The sequence below is a fragment of the Macrobrachium rosenbergii genome, chromosome 35, assembly GCF_040412425.1.
Source record: "Macrobrachium rosenbergii isolate ZJJX-2024 chromosome 35, ASM4041242v1, whole genome shotgun sequence".
Classification (NCBI taxonomy): domain Eukaryota; kingdom Metazoa; phylum Arthropoda; class Malacostraca; order Decapoda; family Palaemonidae; genus Macrobrachium; species Macrobrachium rosenbergii.
In genome coordinates, this window is record NC_089775.1 from 4,540,111 (window position 1) to 4,560,268 (window position 20,158).

At 40.1% G+C, this 20,158-nt stretch overlaps 2 protein-coding genes across 10 annotated transcripts in view; one reads left to right on the forward strand and one right to left on the reverse strand.

The window, feature by feature from the left end:
* Window positions 1-20,158, reverse strand: part of LOC136856409 (transcription initiation factor TFIID subunit 10-like) — a 31,818-nt gene that overhangs the window by 7,858 nt on the left and 3,802 nt on the right. The window contains exon 1 of one of the 2 annotated variants that reach the window (XM_067134264.1): window positions 11,613-11,636. The exons of the other annotated variant lie outside the window; for it this stretch is intronic. The gene's annotated coding sequence lies outside the window, so the exon portion shown is untranslated. Of the gene's footprint in view, window positions 1-11,612; window positions 11,637-20,158 lie in introns of those variants that run through there. 2 annotated transcript variants of the gene reach the window in all.
* Window positions 264-18,706, forward strand: LOC136856408 (chloride intracellular channel exl-1-like). Of its 8 annotated transcripts, none has more exons than XM_067134256.1 (6): window positions 264-426; window positions 14,340-14,551; window positions 15,534-15,664; window positions 16,359-16,557; window positions 16,780-16,943; window positions 18,327-18,706. In XM_067134256.1, exons 2-6 carry the CDS (start codon window positions 14,378-14,380, stop codon window positions 18,526-18,528), a joined length of 870 nt encoding a protein of 289 aa, XP_066990357.1. In that variant the 5' UTR covers window positions 264-426; window positions 14,340-14,377; the 3' UTR covers window positions 18,529-18,706. The 8 variants fall into 8 exon arrangements, with proteins under 8 accessions (XP_066990357.1, XP_066990360.1, XP_066990361.1 ...); XM_067134259.1 differs by lacking the exon at window positions 264-426 and adding an exon at window positions 11,272-11,387; XM_067134260.1 differs by lacking the exon at window positions 264-426 and adding an exon at window positions 11,395-11,523.

The window sequence follows — 20,158 nt, forward strand, 5'->3', positions numbered from 1 at the left end:
CGCCTTTGTGTCTGTGTCTGTGTACGCGTGTATGTCTGTGCGTGCATATGCGCGTGTCCACGCGCGCCTGCGCTCACCCCAACTGCGTCAGAACCTCCGCAATGTTGTGCCAAACGTTGCAAATGTGTCTCGATTCCAATCGCTTGTGAAGTTAAGACCTCCGACTTGCGTATGAAATGTAATGATTTCGGGGCACGTTCTGACTCGCCCCATGCCCATACCCAGTCACGTGACTCGCCAGAGGGTGTAGTGAGATACCCAGCGTCTCGTTAAAGTGCTAAATGAGTGAGTGTTGGTGAGAAGTGTCAGTAAGTCCCTTCTAAAAGATTTTTATAAGTGCGGACTTCATATTGTTGATGTACGTGTCACACCAAGGATTGTAGGATTGTAAGGATTGTAAGGATTGTAGGATTGTATTCACCGCAGGTAAGCACACCCATGGCTCTATATAATGTATGAAATGTCATTAAACTCTAATATAATAATTGCCTGATATGAAATGTATATCATAATATATAATATATATATATATATATATATATATATATATATATATATATATATATATATATATATATATATATATAATCTCAAAATACAGTATATCAAATAATTCAACAACTTAATACAATATTCACAGGTATTGTATTACAGCTGTATTGGTGAATATTACCAAGGAATATATTGTTACTGTGATAATTATTATCATTCTTTTTTATTACAATCTTCTATATTTAGACTTTGAATCTGATTAGTTTGGAAGGCTGGAAACGCAGAAGATGGGAGAAAGTACCATAATAATAATAATAATAATAATAATAATAATAATAATAATAATAATAATAATAATAATAATAATAATAATCTATTTAAAACTGAATAATTAATTTACATATTTCTCATTTTGAGTTTATTACAGATTCATTATAATTATAATTACTACTACTACTATTATTATTATTATTATTATTATTATTATTATTTAATAAATAAATATATACAGTGAAATAGAACTATTGTGAAAGTTAGGTAAACACACATACGCACTCACACGCGCGCACGCGCGCCGCAGCGAACGAACGAAACAAAGATAAACCTTTCCTTTTATACGCATTGTTTAAAAGCAGCTGTTCGCCCAATTAACCCCAGGCAGGTGTCAAGACCAACATCTGTCATCCCTGTTTGAACATCTGTTGGTTGGGTGACGGAGCCGTGACGGTGGGCACTTGTTACTTGGCTGTTGTGGGTCGCCGTCAGGACCAAGTCATTTTGTAACAGACAGCGGAACTGTGTTACGTCATAACGTAACACTACGGACGTAACGTCGTGACTTGGCGATTTGCGATGTGGATTTCTGTGTGGGGTGTTTCGTAATCCCCCCCCCCCCCACAAATCCCGAAGATGTTTAGGAATGGATTTATTTGTTTGAGCTGTCGATGTGAAATCCTCAGTGCGTCTATGTGGAACTGTGTTGGATAGCTATGTGGATTTGATGTGGTCCCACTCTGGGGGGGGGGTTTGAATTTTAAATAATAATTTAAATAATAATAATAATATTATTATTATTATTATCAATAATAATACTAATATACCTTCTTGCATGGAAAATGAATTCATAATAATAATAATAATAATAATAATAATAATAATAATAATAATAATAATAATAATAAACCTTCTGGCGTGGAAAATCATTTAATAATAATAATAATAATAATAATAATAATAATAATAATAATAATAATAATAAACCTTCTGGCGTGGAAAATTATTTAATAATAATAACAATAACAATTAATAATAATAATAATAATTATCTCACAAAAGATTGTCAATTTGTCACTAAACATACCAGCACTTCAATACACCACCAAGTTGCAAGTTGCAAGTTGCCAGCAACGTGAAAAAGACACTTAAAGCCACTTGACGCAGACACGGCCCACTCCAACGAAAGTCATGAGAACAAGGACCCAGCGCTCAATGGCGTCGCAAAAAGGAAGGTCACGTTTCTCGAAAGCAGTCGCATGATTTCTTCGTTTGTTCCGAGAAGAATTGGGAAAGGGGGGGGGGGTGATATTTCAGTTTATCGTACCCTGGCAACTAAACAAAACACTCGTCAGTTTTTCCCCAAAGCGAGGACGGATGACCGTTTCTCTCTCTCTCTCTCTCTCTCTCTCTCTCTCTCTCTCTCTCTCTCTCTCTCTCTCTCTCTCTCTCTCTCTCCCCTTTATGAGGCTAGGAATGCAGAGGTCGGGTTCCTCATCTTGACCCTTGTTGAGAGAGAGAGAGAGAGAGAGAGAGAGAGAGAGAGAGAGATTTACCAGTGTTTCGTCAAAGTTTATAACCGTCAAAATGGGAAGGTCTCGACGAAGTGATAATCTTTCTCTCCAACAAGTTTGAAAACATTAATTACATCTCTCTCTCTCTCTCTCTCTCTCTCTCTCTCTCTCTCTCTCTCTCTCTCTCTCTCTCTCTCGAGCCTGCAATATGACAAGATGAGAGGCAGAGATTCCTCGCTGAAATCTGAGAGGGACCTCAGTCCCGCCCTGCGGTACACCAGCAAGACCAAAATTAGCAGAAATATACGACAGAGTCTTCGTCCATTTGAAACGCCAGAGATCTGAAAAGCAGATGGTTAGAGAGCCTTGACCCAGGGCAGGTCAGTCCAAAAGGGCATCTTTCAATGTGACCTCTGTGACCTCAGGTCTAGGGGCGAGCGTTGGCATAAGGCCAGGCTGATTTGAACCAGCCAAAGTGGAGTAGATTCTCTCAGATAGATTTATATTTCTGTGGCCAAATCTTTAGGAGTGGTTGTATGAGAGAGTTGGAAAATGTAGGTTAAAACCCATAGTCTATACCCTTGTTACCCCACAAAACACAAACAAATACACACACACACACAAACACAAACAAACCACGGACCTCAAGGTTGCAAACTAACATAACAAGAAGCAGAAGAATATAAACAAAGACCTCAACTCTGCTCGTTCCTTACACACTCGAGTTGATATGACGTAAATTATTGAGACATTGCTGGGCTCTCTCTCTCTCTCTCTCTCTCTCTCTCTCTCTCTCTCTCTCTCTCTCTCTCTCTCTCTCTCTCTCTCTCTCTGTGATAATCGCTTACTATTTTTCCCAATGTTTTATAAATACACTGATAGGATATGCATGTAATCCACTACGTTTATAGCAGCAGTTATGAATAATAATAATAATAATAATAATAATAATAATAATAATAATAATAATAATAATAATAATAATCATCATAATAATCACAGGAATAATTTGAATTCTAGACAAGGAAGTGAAGGCTGAATTCAACTGTTAAATTCAATATCTGACGTAAACTGAAAAGTGAAAGGTACAAAAAATGGATGAAGAATTCATTACAAATGAGAGAGAGAGAGAGAGAGAGAGAGAGAGAGAGAGAGAGAGAGAGAGAGAGAGAGAGAGAGAGAGAGAGAGAGAGAGAGAGAGTCACAAAACGGCTACAGTTCATTATATCACAAGTTTAATATCCTTCGTATGAGGCTGATATTATTATTATTATTTTTATTAGACCACAAGAATCAGTGACACAAAGTTGTTCAAATGATTCAACTTGGTGTTTCAACACAATGTGAGCTTGCGTGATCATCGATACTTTCCAAATGAATTGTGCGTGAAGTCTAGAATATGCGCCTTCTGATTGAGAGAGAGAGAGAGAGAGAGAGAGAGAGAGAGAGAGAGAGAGAGAGAGAGAGAGAGAATTCAACTGCAAAGGTATTTATAAGGCTCATCAAATTGATTTATAAATCTGTCAAAGGTAGGGTTGTTACAAAATTACAGAGAGAGATAGAGAATCAAGTGTAGTGAGTAATATCACTACCACTGTCGATCGATTGAGAGAGAAAAAGAGAGAGAGAGAGAGAGAAATATAAGGGCCACTGTTACACAAATACAGAGAGAGAGAGAGAGAGAGAGAGAGAGAGAGAGAGAGAGAGAGAGAGAGAGAGACCACACTGCACCATTACCTATCTACTATAAGAATAAATTATTTCCTACCAACTAGCCGCGTTTGGCTTGGCCAAACAACTCGAGAACGGCTGAACGGAATTCCATGTAAATCGCCGGTAATATTACACAGACGGCTTTCAATAAACTGCCAAGTTAAAGATTCACATACCACAAAAACGGAAGGCGGAATGTCTCGTGGGATGGGATGGCTTGGCAGGTGTAACATAAGAGTTACTGGTGTAGGGAAGTCGAATATACTTACACATATATAAATATATTAAATCCTTCTATATGACTGTCGGTGCACCTGGGCCCTAAGTCAGTAATTAAGATTCATTGAGAGTCATACACAGGTGTTTGGATGTTTTCATTAATCAGTTGGATTGCAATGACCTTGGTTGAGAGATGGATGTAGGTGTGTAATGTATATATGTATATGATCATATTTATAATTATCATCTCACCTTGAACTTTGACTTGACGACAAAATGAAGAATTGTAGAAAAAAGGTTAATAAAGATAATTAAGGAAGTAGAACATTGCAAAGAAGGCGGATGAGATAATTTGACGATAGAGAAAAACTGGATAATTTTGAGAGAGAGAGAGAGAGAGAGAGAGAGAGAGAGAGAGAGAGAGAGAGAGAGAGAGAGAGAGAGAGAGAGAGAGAGCCTACAAAAATTTGGAAAATATGACAACATCAGGTATACATGTTTAGAACATGTAAATAATATATACATATATAATTACACTAAAGTTCCCTCCCCCTACATATGTCCCTCCCCTGACCTCTGACCCTGAACTGTGACCTTGAAGCGACCGGCGGAAATCATAAGCAGGATGTGCGCTCACGTGATGCTTCTGATATAAGAATAAAAGCGAGAAGAGAGAGAGAGAGAGAGAGAGAGAGAGAGAGAGAGAGAGAGAGAGAGACTGACCCCATTCTTGTTAAGCCTTATGCCAAAAGAGCCGGTCACGGCCCGTCTGTCAAACTTGTATGGACAGTATGGGAGAGACAGAACGTTAAGCCCTCTCTCTCTCTCTCTCACAACAATATGCTTCAGTTGGCCCCAGCAACAATCAGTCACGTATACCTGATTGTTAAAAGCTGGACAGAGAGAGAGAGAGAGAGAGAGAGAGAGAGAGAGAGAGAGAGAGAGAGAGAGAAAGTTGTGATAGTCATTTTGTGCATCGATACGCATTGTTGGGTTAATGGCGTCGCTTTGGAAACTCGCTCACTCCCTTTATTTTCTTTGTTTTGATTCGTTGTTTTCTCGTTACAAAGACACGTTAAACTGATGACGGAAGGGTCGACAGGATTAGAACAGCGTGAGATTTGAAACTAGTTTGATAGAATTTTGATCAAACTGTTGTTGTTCTACAACACAGGCAAGCTTTTGGTGTTGTTGTGATGGTTCTTAACGGTCAAAATGTTCTTTTTTCAAGTTGTTTTTCCACAAGACATCTTCCAACAAGCAACCACAACCCCTACTTATGAGTTGTTATAGTCTTTGAAATTTGACAGAAATCCACAACAAGAAAAACTTCTTGTTGTTTGATTTTTAGGTTGTAAATACTGCAATACAACCTCAATAACAAAATGACTTGTAAGGATTTTGTTGTTATAAGTTCACTAGGGTTGTAACTGTGTTTGAAGGCGGAAGCGTCAAGTTAAAGGTGTATCTTTCAGGTGTCTGGGAAAAAGAAAGTGATAAAAAATGAAAGTGTTCTTAAATTCCTTTCCATTGTCTTCGAAATCTCTCTCTCTCTCTCTCTCTCTCTCTCTCTCTCTCTCTCTCTCTCTCTCTCTCTCTCTCTCTGTTGGCCTAACTGCGCATTTTTCACGAGAGAGAGAGAGAGAGAGAGAGAGAGAGAGAGAGAGAGAGAGAGAGAGAGAGAGAGAGAGGAGTTTTTGACACGATTCCAGCACAATGTTTTTCTTATTTTCAAATTATGGGCCTCTCTCTCTCTCTCTCTCTCTCTCTCTCTCTCTCTCTCTCTCTCTCTCTCTCTCTCTCGACCTAAACAGCTTATTTTCACGAGAGAGAGAGAGAGAGAGAGAGAGAGAGAGAGAGAGAGAGAGAGAGAGAGAGAGATTCGAAAAAGGGACAGCACCCAATTTCCGCTTCCGGTCGGGACCCAGCTGAATGGCCCACGCCGGAAATTGAAAGAACGAAAAAAAAAATAACAAAAAAAAGAGATAATGATTATTTTTATCTGCTAAGCGAAATGGGGGCTTTCTGATTGACGTGGCATCCGAAAGATTATAAAAAGAGATAAAAAAGCGTATGATTGGATTATAGAATGATCAGATGGCCCGCTTATTCACGTATAAATCAAATAGCTCTCTAGTTACCGTGGATTCTGAAAAAAATATAAGTATAATGAATAAGTTCATTATAATCTACAATGATTAAAATGACGTAATATTCAACAGCTTTCATTATAATGGATGAATAAAGCAACACACTTTCACAATACACCGACATAGGGGTATAATGATCTTATGATGAATTATTCATTATACATAATACCCGCATTATGCTCAATTCAGAATTCTATTGACACACTTTGAGAGAGAGAGAGAGAGAGAGAGAGAGAGACAATAAGAGAGAGATTTTTATAAGAGAGAGAGAGAGAGAGAGAGACACTTTCACACGCAAAACGAGCGCGCAGGCACGCACGTAAACACACACACGCAAACACACACACACACACACAAAACACACATACACGCGCATGCGCGTCCTTGACAGAAGAACCGTAATAATGCTGAATGACAGATTTCCTATTGTTTACAATTTTTTGGGAGTTTCGAATCAGGGTCACGTGAATTGAACCTGTGGGTTACGAGAGAGAGAGAGAGAGAGAGAGAGAGAGAGAGAGAGAGAGAGAGAGAGAGAGAGAGAGTTATGTAATATGTATGTGCCCACTGAGAGAGAGAGAGAGAGAGAGAGAGAGAGAGAGAGAGAGAGAGAGAGAGAGAGAGAGAGAGAGAAGGAGTCAACAAAATCACTTGAGTCTGTCATGACCAACCAATTTGCTCTCTCTCTCTCTCTCTCTCTCTCTCTCTCTCTCTCTCTCTCTCTCTCTCTCTCTCAGACGTGTGACTCACCCCAAAATTAAAAGGCCCAGAGTACCTCTGCAGCCTTAAACACCCTTTGTAATAGCATAATGATATCACTTACGATGTCATCCCTATAAGGACACTTAATCAGCATTAAGTGGCGTTGGCTGAAAAGGAGTCTCTCTCTCTCTCTCTCTCTCTCTCTCTCTCTCTCTCTCTCTCTCTCTCTCTCTCTCTCTCTCTCTCTCAATGCATAGCAACTCATCAAAGATTAGTTACCAAGAGCAAAATCGAAATATCTATGCCAGGATGTTTAAGATTGGGCACAGTTCATCCACCCTAAATTTCCTGGTTGGCCCACCCATAGGGGCGTCTGTGCCATAAAGCAAAAAGTGCACTAAACCCCTGCCCCCCGCCTTTTCTGAGATGCAACTGTACAAATTAACAAGATAAATCCTCTCTAGGTGTACTTGCAAATGAGTCAAAGTGAGAGGGACATTTGTCGTAATATATTTAACCAAAAAATGGATGAACCTAATTCTCTAGATGTTACTGCATAACTATATATAATAGGTATCTATGTAAGACCATCAGATCTCCTCTAACTGTAATCCTATGGGAGACAATGAGGCCTGTAATATGACCTAAATTTAAACCAGCTAACACACACATGCCCACACACTCTCAACAAAAAGTTGTATCAAGTGGAACCAATGTGTATACACTTCTCGTACCATGGACAGCCTTCCAAGTAATCCTTATTAGCAACGGAGGAATGAGTCTAGACTGCGTTGGCTATATTGAGCACTCCCTGCGTGGACCATTCGATGCCTTTTTGGGAATACTGTTCGGGCATATCAGAGTCCGTCGCCCGCTCGCGTGAGTCTGACAATAATGAGCTGGTGGCGAACAAAAATAATCTCTGAGAGAGAGAGAGAGAGAGAGAGAGAGAGAGAGAGAGAGAGAGAGATTAATCTAGACACTATAGCAATTGCATGACTCCCACAGCAATGGGGGGGCCCTAGAACTTACTGGAAGTCTATAAATAGATTTGAACACCAAGCTAGCCTTATCAACCTTTCAAGAAAGAGAGAGAAGGCGTTTCTCCTTTAAAAGCTAAAAAAGATTATTTGTTTTCGCCCCTCGGGAAAAACACAGGCACCTGTTGTATTTGGCAAGGTCTTGCAAGTATGTCTGCGTGTCTGTCGAGAAGTTGGGGAAGGCTGCAGGTTGGCTAATATCAGCCTTTGATAATTTTCCCCTATAAGATTGAAAGTAGCCTCTATACTAATGTTTTAGGTCGTACAATACACTGTTCTTGGTGAATGTGACTATTTTAGACTGTATACTTACGTATTTCATCTTATTAAGTGATAATACTTAACCCTTTCAGACCCTGGCGGCTTGCCAAGCCTGTCCGTGCAACGTGCGCCCTGCTTTTAGCTTTCCCTAGCAAAGATTATCGAAAATGAAATATATTTCCTTACGACAGGGTTTCCCCAACACCACATGCAGGACGGTGTAAAAAGTATATATTTTCTCAGAACGGCATATTTTTACTTAAACAGGAATCTTTAATGGCTGAGATGAAGACGAAATCTTTTACACTACCGGAATCTGAAATGGTTAAAGCTTCAACGCCTTACTGAGTACGGGTCAATTTCGTCATACCTTTACTTGACAGGTGTCCTAAAATAAATTTTTATCCTTCTCGGGGGCACAGTGGATTCAGGGCAGACTCTAAACTAACCCCTACCATGAATCTGAAGCGAGAGAGATAGTAGGTTTTGTCCAAAAGGATGGGAAGATACTTGAATTGTCTACAGAGGCAAAGATGGGGAATGGCTGAAGGCCTCAATGAGCCAACTCTCCTTTATGGAAGTGAAGTTGGATGCTGAGTACAAATGAAAGGTAGAATACTGAATGATGAGATGAACTGTTTGCATAATTTATGCAGCACAAGAAAGACTGAATGGTTGAGAAATATGTAGATATACTGATTAGCGGTAAAGATTTTAATGCACGTGAAAGGATGAATCGGTACGCTTTGAGATAACCTGGCCATGTAGAGAGAATGGGAGGCAATGAATTAGAAATTCAAGAGGTACTGGGAAAAGAAGGGTTTTAAGATAATAATAATAATAATAAATAATAATAATAATAATAATAATAATAATAATAATGATAATAATAATAATAATAATATCCAGAACTGCACTTTGTGGTTTCACACAAAACTGGCCCCAGAAAAAAATAATATATAAAACACCCCATTCCAAGCGTTACGCAACATTGGAGGGACACAGATAGGATGACACATACACACACAAACACACACACATACACAGACACAAACACAGTCGACACTTGACACCTGACTGAACACGACACCCCCCTAAAGTTTCCATAGTCTGGTGGGAGGGCGCCCTCGTGACAGGTAAATATGCCGAAACTTCTCTCTGGGGGCCTGTTCATTTATATAAATATATACATATAATTTATAATCAGCTACATTACACCCTGAGAGAGAGAGAGAGAGAGAGAGAGAGAGAGAGAACACTAAGTTAACATTACGTTAAACAACCCATTGAAAGACCTGTATTACAATTTTAACTTCAAATATCCTATGAAGAGAGAGAGAGAGAGAGAGAGAGAGAGAGAGAGAGAGAGAGAGAGAGAGAGAGAGAGAGAGAGAGAGAGACAAGTTTAACGAGTCGAACTCGATCACCACAATAGTCTTTTGTATCACATTCGGAGCGGCCGGGAAATGGGAGATTTTTTTTATATTGTCACGCTTAATAACGCAGGTGTTACGTAACTGTCTCTCTCTCTCTCTCTCTCTCTCTCTTTAAACTCTTTCTCATTATGATAATACAAATTCATAGGCTTATACGCCTAGGGGGAACCAGTATACCGCCTTGCAACACCGTTAGACCAACAGTGCCTTTGTGAACTTCGAGAGAGAGAGAGAGAGAGAGAGAGAGAGAGAGAGAGAGAGAGAGAGAGAGAGTCTCTGGCCGAAGTTTTCACAGGTGCAAACATCCTACAACATCCTATATACACAACATCGGCTACAACAACACAAGCGGACCGCCTCAACAACCAATCCCGTCCTGACATCTGGCGGTTCTCAAGCAACCCTATCTGTCCCTCCAAGGTTACGAGGGAGGGAAAGGGTATAAACAGTAGTAGAGAGAGAGAGAGAGAGAGAGAGAGAGAGAGAGAGAGAGAGAGAGAGAGAAATATCCCACGATTGGTCTAAAGTCTCTTAAGACAAGTTACCTCGCCGAGTCCTTCTGGTGTTTCAATTATGGTCACTAGACTTATTTTGGACCTCTCTCTCTCTCTCTCTCTCTCTCTCTCTCTCTCTCTCTCTCTCTCTCTCTCCATATTTCCCGGGAGTAATTAAACGATGTTGTTGCATTGCAAGGAACTGTGCAATTAACTATTTACTCAAGATAAACAACCAATCACATGATTAACTGCTTCTTCAATCACTGAATACGATCACACTCCATCACATCTTCACAGAGAGAGAGAGAGAGAGAGAGAGAGAGAGAGAGAGAGAGAGAGAGAGAGAAGCAACCGACTTCAAAAGACGTTGTCACCCACTCGTGGACAAACCCAAGGAAGCCATTTGTAATTACGACCGTCTGGTTTTTTTTTTCTTTTCCTGACCCCTCGCGAGCAGACTCCAGGGTCAAAGGGCGTGACAGATCCTTCAGGAGAGAGAGGAGGAGTGGATGAAGGATGCCATAGGATTCAGATGGCGTTAAATAAGGATACGAAGGACCCTGACACTAATTCCCACAAGCTGAGAATACTTATAGGCCTAATTCCTCTTGGTAAAGCCACGTGCCTATAGGCCTATAGGCTGAGAATTATGGGCCGTGTAGATAGTTGACCTTGGCGAGTTGCAGCCAAAATAGGGCATAGGGCTTGCAACCTCATCCTAATTGCTGAGATAATGAGAAGATAACTTCTGAGAATAAAAAAGAATTCTCAAAGATGAGAATATTGATAATAATTAGTCTACACAATTATGAACGCGGTTACTGCTTGGCAAGCGAAGATGAGAGAGAGAGAGAGAGAGAGAGAGAGAGAGAGAGAGAGAGAGAGAGAGAGAGAGAGAGAACCGAAGCCTCGGGTGGGCAGAGGGTGACAAGAGGCACAGGTTGGTAGACTTACTGAGAGAGAGAGAGAGAGAGAGAGAGAGGATTCCTTGGGATAACTCTGGGAGCGAAAGAGTCTCGTAGTAAGGAACACACAAGGAGCAGCGGTTAAGGAGCAGGAACATCTGTAAAAGTAGCAGGAGCAGAAAGGCGTAAGACTAGGCCACCACACGTTCTATCCTTTCAGGGTGAAAAAAAAATATAGTGTTGGTGATAGTGTTGGCGAGACGCGAGCGTCCTTAGCGGTCGTTTTGGTGGTGATGGTGTTGGAGGAAGCACTGGGTGATGGTGTGTTGGTGTTGGTGAAGTGTTGGCGTTGGAGTATTAATCTTAGAGGCTGTAATGTTGGAGAAACTAGGTCTGATAACATGGCTTACTCTGGACGCCTAGAAGTTGGGGGACAAAACCACGCAATTGTTGGCGTTCCCGCGCGAGTGTAGCGTTGGAGATTCTGTTGGAGATTCCCCAGTGGTGGTGGTGGCAATGCTTGAGCTGTTTTTGGCACTGGGGTTGATGTAGACGGTGCCAGAACCTCACAGCTTCCCCTCAAAAGACCAGGACATATCTCTTCTGTAGTCCCCTGTACAGAGAAGGTCTCAGTGACTATGCAATTTTGAGTGTAACAGGCCCCTCGATTCGTCTGGCCTGGGCAGGTTATTGTTGTGTGTGTGGGGGGAGTTGTGGGGGTGTGGGGGTTGAACGATAAACCCCACAACTTTTCCCACACCGTTAAAAAAAAACTCCCATTCCGAGATCTTTCAAATTGTGGTGTAATCGAAGTGTTGAAATTCGTGACGTAACTTTTTTACAATATTTACGAACCGTCTCGTTATTATCCTATTTACTTAATTACTTAATTATTTACTTCTATAAACAGTGAAATAACTTAAGCAGTAAAGTGATAAAGTGATGGAAGAAAAGTGAGTTTACATAGACGAAAGATTTCTATACAACCTCAAGAATTCTGTGAAACAATTAAAAATTGTCCATTTTTTGGCATAAAAGTTTCCTAAATTTCAAAGTCACAGGGAACAAAACAAACACACAAACAACAACATCTAAAATATGTAGTTTAAACATAAATATAAGTGTGAGATTACTTATATAAATAATAAAGCAACATTATTAATATTAATAATAATAATGTAAGTACGACAATTTAACCGAATAAGTAAGATGGCTATTTATAGCAGGCAGTTGCTACCTAGTCAATTCTGGTGTGTATTTTTTCTTGATTTTTTTTTTGGTGGGGTGACCTAGAAAATCTCTCTCTCTCTCTCTCTCTCTCTCTCTCTCTCTCTCTCTCTCTCTCTCTCTCTCTCTCTCTCTCTTCTAAATATAATAAAAGCCTTGCCTCTATTATCCTAGGAAGTGGTGACATTAGCTACCATTTGCTCCCAAATGAACTTAAAAATATATGATTTTTTGTGATGTATGTTGTGTGTGTGTGCGTATGTGTGTTCTAACCTTTTGTATATTATTATTAATATCATTATTAATATTATCAGAATGATTTCAGATAGACAAAGCCTTATTTTGACAAAGCCTTATTTTCCACAAATATTTATATATATATATATATATATATATATATATATATATAGAGAGAGAGAGAGAGAGAGAGAGAGAGAGAGAGAGAGAGAGAGAGAGAGAGAGAGAGAACAGCAAAATCCCATACAAAGAAACATTATAGATCCCTGAAGGAGAGAGAGAGAGAGAGAGAGAGAGAGAGAGAGAGAGAGAGAGAGAGAGAGAGAGAGAGTGTGTGTGTGCGCGCGTCTCCCAGACAAAGGTGGCTACGGCCTTAAATTTGCATAAGGAGATAATGAATTAAATCTGCTTTGTGTCTACGGAACACTCTGACCTCAGGGTACCAAATCTTAACGGGTGACTGAACGGCTCCTGCGAGAGTCTATGCTTGTGGTGTGCGCGAGTTTTTTTCTCCTGGGACAAGGACTGTTAGAGAAGGTGGCAAGTCAGGTGGAAGAAAGAGAATGGCTGAACAAAGGCAATTCATAATTTTGCCGTCGTCCAGCCCGGGCTGGCCTCTTTCGCCACATCCTTGTAATTAAGTACGAAGAATATAGATACCTCGGTCTCAACTCTTAATAATGACGCGCTGTCTCGACCCTCTCTTATATTACCAACTTTTTGATGTTACGAGTACACTGACGATAACAATAATAATTATATTAACTCTGTAGCACCTGACAGCAAACTTCTTCCCATTGATAAATTATTTAAATAAAAATAACTTAATTTATCTTAAAGAGAATAATGATTTCACATGAATATCTCAGCTGCTAATATTTATATTATTATTATTATTTTTACACAATTGTTGAATTTTGGGGAAAAAAGAGAGAGAGAGAGAGAGAGAGAGAGAGAGAGAGAGAGAGAGAGAGAGAGAGAGAGAGGTTACGAAAATAGACCAACTTGATGTCAGGGTTACATAACGCATGAAAATGGTAGCGGAAAAACACAAGAGAAAAAGATCTCTCTCTCTCTCTCTCTCTCTCTCTCTCTCTCTCTCTCTCTCTCTCAAGATTCACAGAACCGCAACGCGCGAACTAAAATAACGAGTCCCTGGAAGGGAAAACGTGTCACCCAGTCACAGGATTTTACAGCCCTGAGAGGGCCAACTTTTTAGTCACTGGGGCACCCGCGTCAAGGCGTTTATAACTTGGCACTGACAGGCTTAAGAACTCTGGCTGGGTGTTGGCAACACTACCGGGCCAGCTTAGTACCAATGGCACATCTTTTGCCTAGAACGGTTCTTTGTTTTCCCTGCAAAATGAAACTATATGGGAGGGGGTATTACAATATATAGGTCGTCTTCACGAGTATCCCTCAATTTTCTCGTGTGACGGAACCTTTGATGCACCAAATCCTCTGATTATTAGTACTGTACAAAACGAAATTTGCCTCCAAATGAAATCTTCCATATTTCACGTTATGTTTACATGTATTTATCTGTAAATTTTATATTATCATCACACATAAATATACATATCTACATATTTATCCCCTATCTTAGCAATACATATGCCCATCTCCTCCCTGATTTCAGTTACTCATGTCACGCGGTCTTTCCGTCTCCACAGGACCATAAACCGGAAACAAATCGCGACAAAATAAGACGATGGGAAGCGTGGGCCAACAACAGCCAAAGACGGCTGTCCCAGGACCCCTGGACGAGGTCACGGCCTACGTGAAGGCCGGGGTGGACGGGGAACGCATGGGAGCGTGCCCCTTTTGCCAGAGGGTCTTCATGGTACTCCTTATCAAGTCACAACAGAAGCTGCTGAAGTTTAAGGTGAGTCGCTGAATGCGGGCGGGTGCAAATCAGGAGTCCCTGTCTCTTCAGAAGCCGTGCCTTGAGCGCTGCTGTTCCCGTCAGTTACAAAAAAATTCTCTCTCCAATATTGGACTTTCTGTCTACCGAGGTGTTTGTTCTTTCCTAGCAGCAAGAATAATTACATACCTTAATGATTATATAATCATTTTTATCCCTTGTCTGTACTGTTTTTAGCCACTGGTCCCTTTCCGAATTAAACGAACAAAATGCAACGTGGAAAGAATGGCTGTAAGATATAAACACGCGATCAAACCAAAGACAATGCTGTAACTCATTCGGAGAGATGGAAGAATGAAAAAGAATAGTATGTCCAAATATGATATTGCCAAAGACACTCTGGTCCAAATTCACTTTAGGGGCAAGGCAGGTCTTCCGGGAAAATGGCTCATCACAACTCAAAGAAATGGGGGTTCTGATGAAGAAGATCTGACTGAAAAAATAAATTACTTTCTGCCATCATACCTTGCTGTTGCAGTGTTCTGTCGACAATTATTGTAAAGGAAACTGTTAATTGTATAGCAGAAAAGCAATCTGTCTTCATCTGGGAATCTAGACAGTTCATGGTACTTCAATTCAGCCAAGTTACAGTTCACAGATTACACTGCTAATCAACGGCGATGCATTTCTCATATGGGGGTACCAGTGACAGAGTACCTAGCTTTTTTCTTTTAATCTTCATTCGTTTCCTTTTCGTCTTTTCCCACCAAGCTGTCCAGCTTCTCAAAACTTTACCTTCTTCTGATTCTTCATAAATCAACCTCTGCAACATACACCTAGACAAGAAGAGGCCCACTAATAGCTTGTCAACCACCCCAGAAACTGCACCATTCAATACTATCTTGCACCCTACGAAGTTCTGTAACTTCCTGTAATAAGGCAAAATGCCTATGCACTGTACATGTCATTATCTCAATCCACAATAATGTCTTTTTCCTTTCAGGTAATCACAACAAACCCAGCCAAACCACCGCCAGAATTCAAAGCCCTGGGTCTGAAACACGTGCCGGCCCTAATTCACGGGGACGATGGGTTCGACGCCCTGGACGACATCATTCAGTACCTGGACACAAAGTAAGCCTTGACGAAAGATAAGTCCTTCTTCTTATGTATCTACATAAAGTACTGCGGCATCGGCTCTCCCTAACCTATGCTACGAAGAGCGTACATCATCTAATCTTAGACCAGGCTGACAACATCCCTTGAAAACATATCTGATTTATATTCCCCTGTAGGAGGTAGTGCTGTTAGTGTACCTCAATGCAGGGCATTGTAGGTTTTACTTAAGGTTCTTTGCAGCGTCCCTTCGACCCCTAGGAGCAGCCTCTTTCATTCCTTTTACTGTTACTCTGTTCATATTCTCTTTCTTCCATCTTACCTCCCACCCTCTCCTAACAATTGTTTCGTAGTGCAACTGCTTTGAGGTTTTCCTCCTGTTACACCTTTCAAACTTTTTCACTCTCAGTGTCCCTTTCAGCACTGAATGACCTCATAGGGCCCAACATTTGACCTTTGACCTAAATTTTATATTTCCTTCCTAATCCATATTCTATCTGGATTCTCCAAGATTCTGGATTTTTGGCATTACAATTAGCAACTCCCCACTGCAATCTTAAAATCCATGCACCCAGAATATGCAGAAATACTTTACAGTATACACCAATCAAATTCCCCAAGAGCAACTGGTAAATTCCTACTTAGCCAACAGTAACAGAACTCATGCATATATATATAAAAAAGGTTTTCTAAACTGCTTCCTGTTTTGCAGCTACCCAGGTGGAGGTCTGGAGTACAACCACCCTGACGCTGACTTGGCCACCAAAGATTTCTTCTCCAAGTTCTGCTTCTACATCAAGGCCGTCAACGAAGACCCGTCGAAGCTGGATCAGGCCCTGAAGAAGCTAAACATATTCTTGGAGAAGAGTCTGAACATAACCAACGGCATCATAAACGGCGACTCGCATCAGGTATGTGAATATTGCAAGCTGTATGTAACTGATTCAAAAGCAACTGCAGTACCATGGTAGATTTAACCTGACATCAACTGATCAAGTCATGTTCAAGTAGAAATAAACAATTTCCAAGCAAAATTAGAAGGTACGGGCTTCTTGCACTTAAGTCCCAAGCAGCTGGGATACATTCTGCAATGTTTAAAAGAACTTTAATTGAATCCTTCTTTCGTTCAACAGGATGAGGAGGAGGAGAACGCCAGTCAAGCACACATCCAGTATCTGTGCGGCAATAACTTAACACACCTCGACTGCGAGGTCCTGCCCAAGCTGCAACACCTCCGCGTTGCAGCGAAGGCCCTAAAAAACTATGATATCCCCACGGATTTGAGGGGATTCTGGAGGTGAGTGAATTGCTTATTCAGTGAAACATTTTAGCAAAAGTTCCAGCCATGTGTCCCTTTTTCATATTGGAACTGGAATATAAAATTTAGACCAAATGCCTACAGTAAGATTACTGTCTTCCTAAATGTTCTCAGGTATGTCATATATATAGGACCTTCTCCTGATACTGTTTCAGTGAGCTTTGCTCAGCTGAGGGAGCAGGTCCTTCACCTCAGGACACTCGTAAGTGGATTGCTTGGTCTGGTTGGTCCTCCTTCCAACTGCTGTGTCGAGCTAAGGAATTTTCTCCCTCCTTCTGTTTTCCTTGTAAACCCACACTTTCCTTGTCTCCTTTTTGTTCCTATCAGGCCGGCTCAATATAGGCATGTAGCTGCCCTTCCCAGTGGGCTCTGTGGTGAAAAAAATATATATATTGTACAGACATCACCCCACTTATGAACATTCAATGCACAAACATTCAGATATACAAACAAACGGGGTCACAAATTAAAGTTGTGTTCAGAGCAGTCCCCTTTGCTACCCATAAGTTCATATTTTTGCATGCCTGTTCTGTACATACAGTATTGTGTGTACAATATATTGTGCTTTAGGATGAAAGAACGTACAGTACTGTGTTGACTGTATATCATACCGTGCTTAAATAGGCATGAAGAGTACAGTAACCAACTGTATATATGTACAGTGTATACATGTGTGTACACAAACTACTTTTCCCTTACGGCCACAAGGGCTGGGTTTTCAACTGAAGCCTCAGCGACAAACTGTTTTACGAACGTAAAGAAAAACTGGCACATCAAGAATAAGTAGTCCAACAGAAAAGACAAAACACAGACACGGAATAAAACCGAAAAAGACTGCCATTTAGCACCAAAGGGAAACATCAAGACACTCTTCGCATTTTGCAGCAGTTGGCCTCAGTATCTGGGGAGCATTGTCATCATCAGTCAAGATACTTTCTGAATAGTTTCTATAACTGTATACAGTACAACACTTGTACTGTGTCAATTTCTAGCTCTTCATAGTCATTCTAGTAATTCATAACTGTGAGGAAAGCTGCTAGTTTCCACCTTGGGTGAGGTCACAAATTAGTGACTTTATCACATCAAATGTCTTGGCTTTTACAATGTCAAAATAACTCAGAAATTATCCATGACCAAGAGGTTCCCAATAATGTTACCGCCCACCCCACTTTCTTATATGATTCTTCACTTTGTAAATGTCTATATCCAAAACCACTGAAGCCTTTTAGAAAACTGGGAGTTTTAAAAATTCTAAAGGGGACATTACACGATGCAATGTTGTCTCCAGGTTAAGGAATGACCTCTTTGTTTTTGCATGAAAAAAGAACGTAATGTCTCATTTCTCTTCGCTTCTACTTTCAGGTACCTTCACGCAGCCTACACCCACCCAGTTTTCGTCAGAACGTGCCCGTGCGACCAAGAAATCATCCTCCACTGGCACGACAGACCAGAGACGCCGAAGCTGTCGCACAAGAAGCACTCTGTCATCGCCAAAGAAAAACCAAAGTTCTCCTTTGACGTACCTGTCCACGCCTCCGTGGTGACAATTGTCGACGAGAGTTAGTCGCGCCGTGTCTCGAGAGTCTCACCGATGTCAAACTTGAGGTCGTCACGTTCTACTTCTCTGTACTGTAATGAAAGTTGATCTGCTTAATCATAAGCCACTCTCTCTCAGTCACGAATATTTATCTATAGATAAGGGATTGTGATTTTTTTTGTAATAAATATACCCAAAAATCTCATGTGGATTTTACATAAACACCTTGTCAGTATGGTGAAACTGATTAAGCATACTGTACTTATATTCAAGAGTTCATTAGGTTCCATACGATGGAAACATCTGAATAAAATATGGAAAACGATTCACACTGTGTTGTGACTAATCTCTCATTCACTTTTGCCCTCCATTACAAAACCTGGCAAACCACTACAATAAATCCACAATGACTGATCAAAAATCAACCTTACATCCAATAAACTTATGCATATACACTACTAAAATGCTAAATGTTAGCAATAAAATGCGTAAACCATCAGCAAAAAAAGGCGACAACAGTAAAAATGATAAACAATTTACATCCAATTGCAATATCTTAAGAATGAAGTCAACCAGTATAATCTAACACAAAACAGAGAAATTGACAAAATATCTTGGAATAACCTGTCAACAGATTAAGGACATATCTCAACTCCCTACCAACATTAGGCTAACTAAAAATAAAACTTACGTAACAGACCAAACCATCAAGTCTGTGCGCTTTACTGTCATTTTCCTTTCCACGGTTGAGTCCTGATTTACTTTACGGGGACTGATGAGGAATGAGTTCATTCCCATTTGTGCACTGTCAACTAGTTCAGTGAATGCTATAATGCGAGAGAAATTCAAGAAAACTATCATCAAAATTTTATATCTAGATTACATCAGGTGTTGTAAATGTCATCTACAGGAACATTATGTGATCGTCAGGAGTCACTGGTACTGCCCTGTACAGACAGGGAAACTGAGAATTAAAGAATAAACTAGGAAAAGAAATAAAGAAAAATAAAAACAATAAATATAAAAAATAAAATACAAATATCAAATAAACTACGAAGTGAGATTTACGTCAGCCCACTCAACAAAAAAGCATTTGCCCTAAGTTTCAACTTCTCAAATTCCGACAATTCAACTCCAGAGTTGGGAAGATCTTTCCTGTAATTTCGTCACAATTGGAATAAAAAATTTCTGGAAATCTATCACACTGAACCTCACATAATATAAGTCAAAATTCTGTGAAATGTCCTGACCATTGAAAACAGTATATTTTTCCAAAAACGTATTCGGTTGTATGCAAGCTCTTGATAATAATTAGACTAAGCTACTATTCTTGAGAAGTAAGTGATTTAAAATTTGAAATAGGCCAATGATTTTCTGATAAATGGATGTAAGCTTCACGATTCTGACTCGAAAAGAATGCTGTATTTGGTATGTATATATGTTTCAGAAACAAAATGACTAAGAAGTATGTTTTCCTAGTAGCATTTAATTGATACTCATGAAAATGACATTTGTATCAATTGGAAACACATCCTTGGTCTAACAAGAATGTGGGACTACTATAAGAAACCACAGCCTTAGGGTCAGGGCGAATTTTAGAAGTGGAGAAAACAGACTACAAACAGCCAAGGTATCTAAGCAAGTTAATATTTCTTCA